The 13,865-nt window shown below is 36.4% G+C and overlaps 4 protein-coding genes across 4 annotated transcripts; 3 read left to right on the forward strand and 1 right to left on the reverse strand.

Moving 5' to 3' along the window:
- The first annotated feature begins 276 nt into the window (after positions 1-276).
- Positions 277-1,478, forward strand: LOC130726272 (uncharacterized). The gene has a single exon (XM_057577519.1). It carries the CDS (start codon positions 559-561, stop codon positions 1,432-1,434), a length of 876 nt encoding a protein of 291 aa, XP_057433502.1. The 5' UTR covers positions 277-558; the 3' UTR covers positions 1,435-1,478.
- Positions 1,479-1,763: 285 nt separating this feature from the next.
- Positions 1,764-3,986, reverse strand: LOC130726267 (pentatricopeptide repeat-containing protein At3g62470, mitochondrial-like). Its single transcript, XM_057577514.1, has one exon. The coding sequence runs from the start codon at positions 3,919-3,921 to the stop codon at positions 2,008-2,010; it is 1,914 nt and encodes a 637-aa protein (XP_057433497.1). The 5' UTR covers positions 3,922-3,986; the 3' UTR covers positions 1,764-2,007.
- A 2,242-nt stretch (positions 3,987-6,228) lies between these two features.
- Positions 6,229-7,761, forward strand: LOC130726270 (ethylene-responsive transcription factor ERN2-like). The gene has a single exon (XM_057577517.1). It carries the CDS (start codon positions 6,476-6,478, stop codon positions 7,547-7,549), a length of 1,074 nt encoding a protein of 357 aa, XP_057433500.1. The 5' UTR covers positions 6,229-6,475; the 3' UTR covers positions 7,550-7,761.
- A 1,042-nt stretch (positions 7,762-8,803) lies between these two features.
- On the forward strand, positions 8,804-13,389 carry LOC130726269 (WAT1-related protein At3g30340-like). Its single transcript, XM_057577516.1, has 7 exons — positions 8,804-8,910; positions 10,915-11,219; positions 11,470-11,532; positions 11,621-11,737; positions 11,973-12,366; positions 12,674-12,825; positions 12,986-13,389. Exons 2-7 carry the CDS (start codon positions 11,035-11,037, stop codon positions 13,158-13,160), a joined length of 1,086 nt encoding a protein of 361 aa, XP_057433499.1. The 5' UTR covers positions 8,804-8,910; positions 10,915-11,034; the 3' UTR covers positions 13,161-13,389.
- The last annotated feature ends 476 nt before the right edge of the window (positions 13,390-13,865 follow it).

Consider the following 13,865-nt stretch of genomic DNA (forward strand, 5'->3'; position numbering starts at 1 on the left):
CATTATTTGTGTAGTTCGGAAGCAACTATCAATTATTGCTAATGCTACTAATAGCTCAATCAGTTTCTACATGAAAGCTTTGTTGCAATCACCAAACCAATAAGAAATGGATGCGACCAAGAAATATCAACATCTAACCGAACAAAAAAAAGTTAGGCAATAGTTACTGACATAAACTAGTCCCCCCAAACTCATAAATGGCTTTATCTAGTAGCTTTCATAATTTTGTATTTAGCCACACACAACCTTTGCTTTTCCCTCTTTTTAAAGCCACCCCATTCCACAAAATCTTCAATTTCCATGAAAAAGCAACGTTTTTTCACTTGGGATATATACAAACAGTACACGACAAAATGTAACATCAATAAAGAAATGCTTCAACTCCAAAACGTGTAGATGATTGGTTGAATTCTCCTCATTTCAGGGTTCATGAAAGGCAATATATTCATGAGGTGTATTATTAATCTTCTTATCTTACCTTTCATGCCTTGACATTCATAGTCTGCTTATACAATTCAAAAAAGGCTCTGCTGATTTTTCCAAACCTACCAACCATTCATGGAAGCAGAGGCAATCTTGAAGCTCTTTGATTCTTGCTGGTTTGGGATTCAAAATTTGAAGGAGCAACCAAGTTTCTTAACATCACCAAGTTCTCATGTAAACTCAGATCATCTAGTTAAAGAAGGACCATCATTAGAACCAGTACTTTCGCGCATCCAAACCGGTCATACCAGGTCCATGAGTGACCAGTTGAACTCCATGACAAGCTTCAAGCATGATTCTCCTTCCCCAGACCCTGCCTTTTTCTCACCAAAGCTCCAAACTATCTTCTCAGGAAAAGATGTCACAGACCCAGAAGGACCATCATTAGAACCAGTGCTTTCGCGCATCCAAACCGGTCATACCAGGTCCATGAGTGACCAGTTGAACTCCATGACAAGCTTCAAGCATGATTCTCCTTCCCCGGACCCTGCCTTTTTCTCACCAAAGCTCCAAACTATCTTCTCAGGAAAAGATGTCACAGACACAGAAGCTGGTAAGCAAGCACACATGCAGCTTGAAGTGTTGCCTAAGAAGAACATAACAAGAAGGGGAAGGAGGAAAAGGGAGAGAAAGAGTTTATCTGACCTTGAGTTTGAGGAGCTAAAAGGGTTCATGGATTTGGGTTTTGTTTTCTCAGAGAAAGATAAAGACTCAAGCTTGGCTTCAATCATTCCCGGGTTGCAAAGGTTTGGTAACAATGCTGAGGAAGAAAAGGATTCTAATGAATCTGCAATTCAAAGGCCTTACCTCTCCGAAGCATGGGAGGACCAGGAAAGGAGAAAGAAAGACAAACCGTTGATGAATTGGAAAATTAATGCTGTCAACAATGAAATTGACATGAAAGATAGTCTCAGGTGGTGGGCTCGCACTGTTGTTTCCACTGTCAGATGATGAAGTTCAGATTTGTTTGAATTCAAGTTCAAGATTTTCTGTCATATATTTTTCTTAGATCCTGCAATACATTTTGGTAAATTATGAAACGAGTTCTACTCCTGACCATAAATTTTGTTGAAGGCAAATCTCTTGCTATACTGCAAATTAAGCATATCAATGGAAATAATAGGTTGCATAGAACTACATCGAAAAATACCCATGTAAAGCAGTTTGCATGCATTACTTACCTGCCATTGTTCCAGCATTAGAGTAAATCAATCTGCACTTTCTATATGCACAGAATTATCAATTTTGTTGATTCATGTAATGTAAAACAATACCCAATATCGAGATAAACTCCAATAAGGATCAATCGACTTTTTCATTCAAACTGGTACAAGCCATTATACAACACTGGGTAAGTTTCAATCAATAGCTATATACAAAATAAAGTGCTAAGAATTTTCTAATTTGCGAGGGCACACAAGAAGTTTCCATAAAAACTAGAATACATAGAAATTCACTAATAGCTCGGACTAATTGTGTTGATCAACGTCCTTGGGATTTTCCTGCATGCAACGCAATCAGTAATCATGAAAAATGACTACTGGATTTTAAAGGCTCTCTTTTCTTGGCACTTTTATTCATCATGTCAGCCCAACTGGCCAAGACATTGGACACTTCAAACTTACCGGCCAAGTTCATCTTTCGAGCTAACTCCTCAAGTATGACAGGATTCCCAGTTTTAGAAAAATCAGCACCAAACTTGTTATAATCAAGCTGAGGAGCTTTCATCCCCTTCTCCATCATTTCCTCTAAATATTTACATGCCTCATCTGGCATTCCCTGCCGTATAAGCGAACCAATGAATACAGTGTAGGAATTATCATCAGGACAGCACCCCTTATGATGCATCTCATCCCAAACCGCATGACCCATTTCATAATTTTTAGTCACAAAGTAGGATTTCATCATCATGTTGTAAGTGTGGATTGTTGGTTGGATGCCACTGTGAATCATTTTCTTGTATATTCTTGCTGCATCATCTGGCATATGTTGGATTACCATAAGTTTTATCAGAGCGTTGTAGGTCCTCCCATCAGGTGGACAGCCTTTTTCCCTCATTTCCTTCAGAAGATCATGCACCACATCCATTTTCTTCTGCTTCCCAAAACCAGTGATTAAAGACGTGTAAAGTACAGCATCAGGTTGACACCCACGATCTACCATATCATCATAATACTCAACAGCTTCTCTCATCATCTTTTGTTTGCAGAAATCCTGAATCATAATTGTATAACTCCGGACATTCGGCGATGGACCTTTAGCTTTCATGACTTCAAATAGCTTAATGCCATCAGACTTCTTCTTACACTTTATCAACCCTTCAAGCATAATATTATGCGCAACAATATCTGGCTTAAACCCCTTATCAATCATCTCATTCCACACCCTCCCTGCCTCCAACAAGTTTTTAACCCTGCACCAACCATTAAGAAGTATGGTGTAAGTTTGTAAGTTGTGTTCAAATCTATCTTTCATTTTCTCAAAAACAACTTGCGCTTCTTTACCGAGCTTTGCAGCGACAAGACTACCAAGCAAGAAATTAACAGCATCAACACCCACTTTAAATTTATGCTTCTTCATCAGATCAAAGATCCCAACAGCTTTTTTCCTTTCCTTTGCCAAAGCAAATGCTTTGATAGCAATGGAGAATGTCTCCATCGTCAAAAGACCCTTCTCACCCATTTCCTCAAGCATTGCTACCATTGTCTCAAATTGTCTAGTCTTCCCCAGAATACCCATCATGGAGTTATAAGTCCTGGAATCATGCGCGAACCCCGGCCGCTGCCCTGCCCAACAAAAGAACCTAAATGCTGGCTTCCTAGCATGTTTAAACCTTTGCAACACATCAACAACCAAATCATGTGATAACTTCACCCCACATTCATCAAGAACAGCCTCCATGTTCCTATCTAATGCAAACAATTCATCAATCACCTTGCATACCCTATCAACCTCATCAGGATCTGCACATGACCCACCACCAACACCTCTACCATCACCTTCCTCAATATCAGATTCAACCCCAGAACCATCATCATCATCATCATCCCCACTAACACTAGCAAACCCCAAAAACGGAAACTTTTGTCCAAAACGAGAAATGGGTAACCGAGAAAAACTCCCTATGAGCATGACTTTTTGAAGAGCAATGAATGCAAAGGGGTGTGGCAGAAGAAATGGAATTTGACAACGAGAATGATGGAAAGCGCGATTAAGAGGATAATGAAGCAAACGAGACAAGGGCAGAGAGCTACCATGAGGTAAGCGCACTTGCTGTCGTCTGATTTGGCATCCATTTCGTCGTCCCTGATGGAGAGAGCGAAGGTGGGTGGTGGAGAAGATGCAGTAGGGGCCATGTGGAAGTGAAGAAGCTTTGAACAGCGTTGAAGGTGGAATGTTGGAGGAGGTTCTGGTTCTGTGACAGAGTGAGAGAGTCATTGAAGTGCCATTAACAGAGCCAGAAAGCAAGAAAAGAGAATGGGAGTGAAGGAAAGGAAAGATAGAACTGGTACAGTGAGGTTGATGGGTTAACCATTGATGGGCCCATCTTTCATCTTCTTTGGCCCACTAGAATTTTGTATTACAGATTAGGGTAGTAAAGACTTTATACATAGTACTTGACCAAAAAAAACTATATACATAGTTGTAGGCAAAAAAAGGTTCATGCATAGTCTTAAGTCTAAACCAGAATTTGACAAAAAAAAAGTATTGAGCAAAGAATAAAAACTTCATACATAGAGTTAACTCCATAAAAAAGATGTGCTTAATGTTGACAAGAAATGGTTCATAAATAGTACTAGGCAAAAAAGTTGACAATTACAACAAAGGTTAAGGTTATAGAGCACTACAATATTTTTTTTTGCTTCATCGGAAAGAGAGCACTACAATGTTAAGACGACGAGATTGTTCTAATTTAAAAAGATATCTTGAATTTGAGATTCTTTAAATGCAAAGGTCTCACCTAAGTTAACATATTTGTGGTTTAAAAAAAATAGAATGCTACTGACATTAAATAAATAGATTAACCAAAAATAGCGAAGACAACAACAACCTAATATACACCCTAGCTATCGCCACCCTCCCTCTATCCCTAAAGGGGAGAGATATGTTTTCTTATCCATTGCGGTCTCTCTACTCTTTTTAGAGAGTCCCCCTCTTCGTTGTGAGAGTGATGTATCCACTAAGTAGGACTTTTCCCGTTTTTTTGTTTTCTTATGCTCTCGGTTAAAATATGTATTAGTAGTTTAATATTTTTTATACATAATTATTACAATCTTAATAGGCAAGAAATATCTTCAGAGTCACACACATAGAATTAAAGGGTTAAATATGTTCTAGACTCGAAAATATATGGTCAAATCCAAAAAGGTCCCTAATTTTTTAAAATACTTTTGGTCCTTGAAAATTTCTTTTAATTCAAATCAGGACAAGTGACGTGATCATACGATTTTCACATTACTTTTGGTCATTCTAAAATGTATTTTATCACTTTTGGTCATTCTCCTCTCATTTCCCCTTCTTCCTCTTATTTTTCATCTCTCCTCCCACCGAAACTCCACAACCACCACCCAACTCCCAACCAACCACCACCTAACCCTATCTCCCCAACCCCTCCCTTCCCTTTCCTCCCTTTCATGATCGTTTAAGGGTAACCCAAACAGAGCCCTTCTTAGTGTTGTGCTGAAACATGGTGGTATGAAAAGTCTTATATGTGATTAAATCTCGAATATGAAATAACCGGCGTTTAAACGGCAACCAGACACCAGATGACTTTAAAAAGATTAAATATAATTTATTTCTTTTTTGAACTCAAATATAATTTATTTCAATAACGTTATTTTTTATTCAAAATGATTGTATCAAATTATAACTCGATTACAAACTCCCAGTTTAATTAGTCATTGATCCTAAGCAAGGCAATGATTTCACACTGTGGGTGTTGAAACCTAAGTCCCGCTCTTTATATGCTGTGATCCAGAAACCGTGATGTGGTGGTGATTTGCTGTATGAGGAGGAAATATAAGATCTCATAGAATTTTAGCGTCTAAATAATCCTAATCCTGATAAAATTTGAGTTAAATTATCTTAGTTTGAAGTGGATCAATGATATTTTATTATTTATCTTAAATATCATTGATACACTTAGAACTAGAATTATTTAACTCAAACTTTGGCTATGTAACAACCTTTTTATCGTTTAAAAAAAACTTTTTTTAGCATAGTACTCGACTTGTTCCATATTACATCTTTTTTTTGCTGCTTAAGTATTCAACACTCAACAGCAATTTCTTATTTTATATTTCATTTTGACGTGTATTCTCATGGAAGCACTCATTTGTCATATCTGAGCCCCAAGAAAACAAAGGGAGACATGCCTACGCAGCAAGGAGAAAAGGGAGATAGGGACAAGGATCAAATACATACGCAAAATACAACTATAAGTAACACCTAAATATTTGTATAATACTACGAGTTAACAGAAACATTTATCTTATTCTGCATCCTCGTTCTTTAAGGTGATAACGTTGGAGCCAAGGAATATTAAGAGCTATGCAGGTGTCATTACTTGTCTTTATCCATTTTTTAATTGCCTTCAGATACAATTTAAGCTCTGAATTGGAGATAACCAATATTTAATTAATGAACCCATACAATTAGAACAGGACAACTTTGCATATGATTGTCAATTTGTGACCATTTCAATGATAATAAAACATAATTAGTTGTTCAATAAACTCCACAAAAAGTTATGTCCTATGTAAAACTTATAACATTGTGTCGATATCAGCAACAAGGCCTGCAATAGTGATGTTCTAATACATACACACAAATTATGCACGGCCACAATATTTAATTTAGCACCAATGAAAATATTCTGCAATCTTGACATGTTCTTATTTATCTATTTCCTAGAGTGGCATATGCTTGCTTTCTAATTTAAGCTTATAAACGATCCTGCATTGAAGCTCCAAAAGGTTCGGTTATTCATGTAATGCCACAGTTTGATATTTCAAAGAAGCAAAAAATGGGAGCACCAACATGTGGAATCCGTAGCCGAAAGAAGTCATCAAGAGGCCACCACAGGTTTGTAGGCGTTCGTCAAAGGCCATCAGGGAGATGGGTGGCAGAGATCAAAGATTCTCTCCAGAAAGTTAGGCTCTGGCTCGGAACATTTGACACCGCGGAGGATGCAGCTCGCGCATATGACAATGCTGCTAGAGCTCTGAGAGGTGCTAATGCTAGAACTAACTTTGAATTGCCTGAGTCTGAAACCACTGGTGGTGCTGCTAAGCGTGGTTCTGGTTCCAATTTCATGCCTACTGAGCCTTTTTCCTTTGAGGATGCAAATGAGTCAAGTGCAGATGCTGATGGTCTTCTTGGTGCACTCAAGGCTAAACTGTTGGATGGAACAAAGGAAGGGAAGTTTCAATTTCCATTTCCTGCTACTAATTGTGCAGGACACGCTGTTCAACCTGGCATGGTTAATCCAATATCAACTCAGAAATGTTATGGGAAGAAGGAGAAAGAGAAAGAGAAAGAGAAAGAGTTGTCATCAACAACTTCACTCTATCATATGAATGGAACTTCCAACACTTTGCCTTCTTTGTTGAGTCCTTCATCAAACACTTCTACTAAGAGTGTGGTTCTCCCAAATCATGATCATATGGAAGGTGTTGTAGCTAGCAGTTCTGGAATCAACTATCAACAACTTTGTCAAACTCCACCTTTAACAAGCATGACATGGTCCAATGACATGGCATATGAATTGCCTTGGCCTATGCAGATGAACCAAGTTACTACTGACACTGCAGCAAACTTTCCATGGCCACTTTATGGGGTGATGGAGCCTAGTGTTGATATGACATGTACAGATCAGGGACCATCACATAGCAATAAGAGTGGCCAAACAAATATGATGAGCATGCAATTGCCTCAAGTTGGGGGAGGGAGTGAAGGCTTCTGGTCAATGGAGCAGCAACAATTTGTGCAGAGTGAGAACAACAAGTGGTTTGGTTCTAGTGGCTCTTGGGATCCACTTTTCTATGTTCCCTCTGAGCTAGGCTGATTAATTAGTGAGAATATGTCAATGAAAGAGATCTCAATTTGTTTTTAATATTGAATTTACAAACCATTCTTTAGTCTTGATATTATATAAGACCCTCTCTGTATGCACAAATTCACAAAATTTCTTCTGTGAGGAAAATAGAATGTTGTCTCTTCCTAGGATTTGGAGTCACTAAATTCATGCTATCAAGGATTTGAAGTTTTACAATCTGACCATATGACTCACATTTTGCGTTACTTATTTCACATATACAATTTTACTCGGAACGTGAGTTGAGTTGTCCGACTTTGATCGAACAGTCCCTAGGCTTTGACTGTGAATTTAGGATTTCCGTCACTGCAAGGATCCAAAATCCTTGATCTGACATTGGAACATATAGCCATAATTTTCTGTTGTGTAAAGCATTATTTTGTTGACCTGTAAAAAAATCCCCTTGTATGCTATAGAGAACAATGCTCTCCAATGGAAGTTTTCTTGTTTTCTTTTCCTTTTTATTGAATGATTCAATGACACTGGGAAATAAATTAATCAAAGTGTCAAACATTTAAAATTCTTTTGGGTTAAACTTGAAGATGTAAAAGTTCTTCTTGACTTAGTCCTACTTCTTCAAACATTTTTCAAGAACAAAATAATAACAAGATTCATAACAATATTAACCACTCTAGTATTTATTAAACAATACCTACCACTCAGGCACACAAGCCTAAATTTCTCTTAATTTTGACTCCAGATTGGGAAAGCTATCTCAAAAAGTAAGGTAGAATTCTGATGATTACCTGAATTGTAAGGAATGTCAAATTGTGAGGCTTGCACATGCTGTGAGGCTATGTTTTACTAGTTATTCCAGTGCAGTACATCCTAGTTTCTGAAAAAATTCTTGTCCAAACGATTCCTTGATTCCACCATCTCCTCCTTTAAAAATTATCTTATTAAAGATAAAAAAAGCTTTATTCTTTTCATTTCAGAATGCATCATGTTTTGGTTCGGTGAGATATGACAAGATTCAATAGTGCCTTGACAAATTCTATTACAGGCACAATCTATGGTGAATGAACAAGGGCTAGTACTTGTTAACATTCTTTTTCTCTCTTTTTTCCTTTCTGTCACGAGAATCCAACGAGCACCATGCCCTTGAAGGAAAGCAAGTGCTAGTACTTATTGCTTAGATTGTGAAAATGAACGGTCCTAGTTATCCTTCCAAGCTCTTTATATTCAGAAAGAATCATGGAGATGTTTCAAAATGGAGAGTGCTACACATAATTTCAGAAAAAGGAATTGTGGAAGGCACCTTACTCAGAAAAGGCACGGGCCTAGACATTTTACATCTTAATGCATGTTTACATACGCGGCGAAAAATCAAGGTAAGCCAAAATCTTTATCGACAGAAGCAACTTCCTTTAGTTTATGTGACTGTCCACGGTGATTTTAATTTCCCGTGATTTTGATTTCCCCGCAATTTTTCACTGTGTGTCCAAACATGCATTTTATCTCGTTAATGTTCTCTACTTGAGTTCTAGAATATAAAATGGTAGAGAATTTGTGCCCTTTCTATACAGGGCAACTCTGAAAAGCACTATCTAATTTAGAGAGTTGTGTTGTCTTCTCCTTACTAAATATTAATTTCAAAAACTCATTATTATCTTTGATGTTTTTATACTAAACGATCACTTATTGGTCATTTATGACTTATAAGAGACGACAACAATCACGAGGATTTATGACTAATGAGAGAGGATAACAATCTCAAGGATATATCATACATGGCATTCTATCCACCAAGGCACCTGCCATGAAGGCATGGCTATGGGAAGTTCAGATAATACTACTACATTTAAAAAAAATGCAAAGTCAAGGAATATATTATCTCTAATTATAATTAACCAACATCTTTTCTCCTGCAAATTCCATTTGAAGACTTAAGTATAGGCAAAGAATTAATTAGTGGAATGTGTTGTTCAACAAAAGTAATTGTTTTATATTTGTGCATGAGCATTTTGAAGATATCATCTTGAAGACAATCTAATTGATATTATTTTTTTATAATCAACTCAACTAAAGTAACATAAAGTAATTAAACTAAAGAGAACATTTTCATACTGGTCCTTAGAAGTTTCTGGTTGGCCAAAATACCATTTGAATGATGTTAAGTTTTCTCTGAATCTAAGTCGTGTAACTACTATAAGAAGTTATAATATTGTCTAGATGGAGGAACAAATTCTAAAGGAAAACAACTAGAACCAGAGATATTATGGAAACAACCAATCAATTAAAGTAAAAAATTAGCATGTGTAGTGTACAAGAATTGATAGATCAAATGTAAATAAAGAATTATAAAAAATGACAGTTCCTCAATTTTTCATGGTTTGCCCATCACTGGTTTTACACCTTGGAATTTTTATACTCTTACTAGATCCAGAGAGAAATATTTGGCTGATAAGCATAGAGAATTCAATTCATACTGTTTTTTACTGAAGACTTCCAAATTTGAAATCTCTTTCACAAAAAATTAAGCAAACACTACTAAAGATTTCAAAACCTCAGGGTTCAATATTTGAGTTTTATCTATTAATATAAATTAAAGAATCTAATTCCTAAGGCATGCCACTTGAAGATTTTGAACTTCTCATTTCACTGATCATAGATTTCCATGCTTTGTGCACCCCTATATATATTCTCTTGGTTTTTTAAGTGATTAAATAGCACTAAGATTTGACATCTTGTTCTGATTGCTTTCTATATTTTTAAAGGAGGGGGTGCTGCTCATTCTATTTCAAAAGATAAAAAGTATTAGATGCTGTCAATAATCGCAGTGTGTTCAATTCCCCACCTGGAGAAAAGAACATAACCTAATACCTGCATGCCTAAATGAAATTTCAAAATGCAAAACTCGTGGCCTGTAATAGGTCAACTATATCAGGGTCATAGATTAAGAATCAACCTATAAAATTTTACCATTATTCCGAGCAAGGTTGGGAGATAGTTGAGTTCCTTAAGCTTGTTGTCAAGGGTTCAAAGTTCAAACCTTAGCCATGTGTATGAAAAAAATGATTTGTTAGGAGAGGAAAAACCCACTTCGGTGATCTCTATGGATCGAAAGGGATTAGTCTCTAACTATGGGCTTTGGGACACCGGACACCCTTTGGTGCACACCAAAAAAACTTATGAAATTTTCGAGCCCTTAAAATGATTCTGTAATAATCTACTTCTATTGAAGAGGGTCAAAAGAAAGCAAAAGGAAGAGCATAAATATTAAACTATTGTCAGAGCTTGTTGCTTAAAGTGTTTGATTGTGACTGCAGAATTTAATCTTGCTTTCTTACCACTTATTCTGGAATAATAATGTTTTTTTAGGTAAAAATGCACAGGTAGCTCTATATTGCACCGCATTGCAACCATAACTTTTTCTGCCAAATAAAAAAACAAGGAAGGGAAGAGCTCACTCTGCCCCCTCAAGAAGAGCTGTGTAATAGAATTGCATTGCTGAAATGATGAAGATTTGTGATGAATGGAAACCTTTTATAGTAATGATAGCAATTGATTTTTCTTTTGCCGCTGTGAATGTTCTTCTCAAGAAAGTCCTTGAAGAAGGAATGAACCATTTGGTTTTCATCACATACCGTCTCTCAATTGCTACCATTTTCATAGCCCCTATTGGCTACTTTAGGGAAAGGTAGGTTCCTTCAATTCCCTGATTTAGTACTATTAGCAGTGTTCTTCAAAAGAATTTGATATGTATACCAAATTGCAAAAATGAATGATTTCTAACTCACCCATCATAACCTGAATTTGTTTGTCTTAGCCTCAAGAATGCTGAGACTAATTATCAGTCATATACTCTTGATCTTGAAGATGTACACTCCATTAATAAATCCATGTATACCTGAAGGAAAATTATATTGATGACCATATTTTAATTTCAGAAATGGCAGACCAAGGCTCACATTTCGAATTCTATGTTACCTCTTCTTCAGTGCCATTGTTGGGTTAGTCATAATACACCATTTTATCTATTTTAATATCTTATTAACATGATTATAGTGGGGAGAAACTTAATAAATACTTCCTCTATAGGGCATCAGTGACTCAGTACTTTTTTCTTCTGGGGATCCAATACACTTCTGCTACATTTTCTTGTGCTTTCATAAACATAGTGCCTGCGGTCACGTTCATCATGGCTTTGCCATTTGGGTATGAATCCAAGCTATGTCATTCCTATACAGTGCATGTTTGGATATCCTTTGACAGTTGATTCTAAAGACAAAATCAATTCTGGAGAAAAGCTTTTGTGAGTAGCTTTGGAGTACCAGAATTGATTCCGAGGAAATAGAAACTGATCCAAATATGCTAATAGTTTTGTAGCAAGCCACCATCACTCCATGTAGGGTAACTTTGTTCTTTTTTCTTTGATTATATTCTACCACAGGTTAGAGACAGTGAACATCAAATGCAACAGTGGAAGAGCTAAGATTGTTGGCACATTGGTGTGCATAGGAGGCACTTTGTTGTTGACACTTTACAGAGGAAAGGCCTTGTTTAATTTTTCTCATTATCAGTCTGCAGTGAAGCTTGCTCCTACAAGGACAGCAAGAGGATGGACTATTGGTGTAATAGCTTTGATCTTGGGAACCCTCTTCTGGTCTTCCTGGTTCATTTTACAATCAAATATAAGCAAGAGATATCCATGCCAGTATTCTAGCACAGCCATCATGAGCTTCTTTGGAGCAATTCAATCAGCTGCCATTTGCTTCTTCACTGACCAAAACTTGTCCATTTGGGTTCTCAAAGGAAAGATACAACTAATTTCTATTCTGTATGCTGTAAGTTCACTTTCTTTTTGTGTTTGATTCTTCGTCGAGGAACTACAAATCAATTTTGGATCACAATATAAATATTTACAAGTCATGTTGAAAAATTGATTTCAGTCCTAAAATTAGTTCTGCTAGAAGCTAGGAACGGTAGCTTCTGTGTTGAACATAATCAATTTTACAATTAGGATCATAACATTTTGCCCTATCAAAATACTTTTTTCATCAATTGTGACAATTGAAAATGATGGGGGGATTTAATTTTGGATGGAATCTATTTTATGAGTTAGATAACAAAGTGAAAGACTTGTGATTACAGGGAATGATTGGATCAGGTTTGTGTTTTGTGGGCATGTCATGGTGTGTGAAGAAGAGGGGTCCTGTTTTTACTGCAGCATTCAGTCCTCTTGTTCAGATAATGGCAGCCATGATTGATATCCCTTTCTTGCATGAACAGCTCCATCTTGGAAGGTGAATAATACCCTCTATCTTTTTGCTGATTTTTCTTACATCCTTTTAGATATGAAGGTACTTCATAACTTATGATATAAGACAAATAAATAAGCAGAAACAGAAAGATAAAGAACCACCTTTTTCTGATTATTTTTTTTTCATTGACCGGGCTGTGTAGTGTGATTGGGTCCATCCTGGTGATGATTGGATTATACATTCTTCTGTGGGGTAAGAGCAAGGAGATGCAGAATCGTTTGGTTAACCTAGATCAGGAAGCTGAAGAAACCAAGGAACAAGAGCCACAACTGCAAATACAACACTTAACAGTGACTTGTGATTCGCGGTGTCAATGACGTGTGTGTTTGTTTTTCGGTTGAGATGCATTATAATGTTCTTTCACATCACTATTGTGAATTTTAATACACATTCACCCAGTGAAATATACTCCGTAGAATGGATGTATGTAGTTTCACATTTACCTAACACAAATCCAAATAGGCTAGACATAGTGTCATATTTATGGCTGTTTACTTAAACAATTACATCGGCAAATGCATAATAAAAGGTTATGGTTTGATCCTCCGCCTGCACTTGCCTTGTGATAAAAGAAAAAAGCTAGGATATGCCTATGGGAACCGAAAAATAGGGAAAATTGTCAACTAGCCATGTCAAACATAATCAAGATGTGAAGATTACACTATATATAATTATATACTGAAAGTCTGAAACCATGAAGGCAATTAAATTTACCGTTGGAATGTTCAAATGATAGATTTTGGTAGCTCTTGGGCTAAGGTTATTTGAGAACCCTCAAGAGAAAATTAATCATGCTAGAAGACTTGAATGAATAAACTTGTCAAATGACTCTTGAAAAACTCACATTAATCTTGATCAATTCATAATTAAATTTAGTTAAAATTGACTCTATTTGCCTAAGAAGCTACCTTATTTGCCTATGAACATCTTATACTAATATTATCGGTATGAATAAAATTGAAATAATATTATCAACGAAAATAAAAATTAGCTAATTGAATATCATTCAAACCTTTTGCTTT

The sequence above is a fragment of the Lotus japonicus genome, chromosome 6 (assembly GCF_012489685.1).
Source record: "Lotus japonicus ecotype B-129 chromosome 6, LjGifu_v1.2".
Taxonomy (NCBI): Eukaryota; Viridiplantae; Streptophyta; class Magnoliopsida; order Fabales; family Fabaceae; genus Lotus; species Lotus japonicus.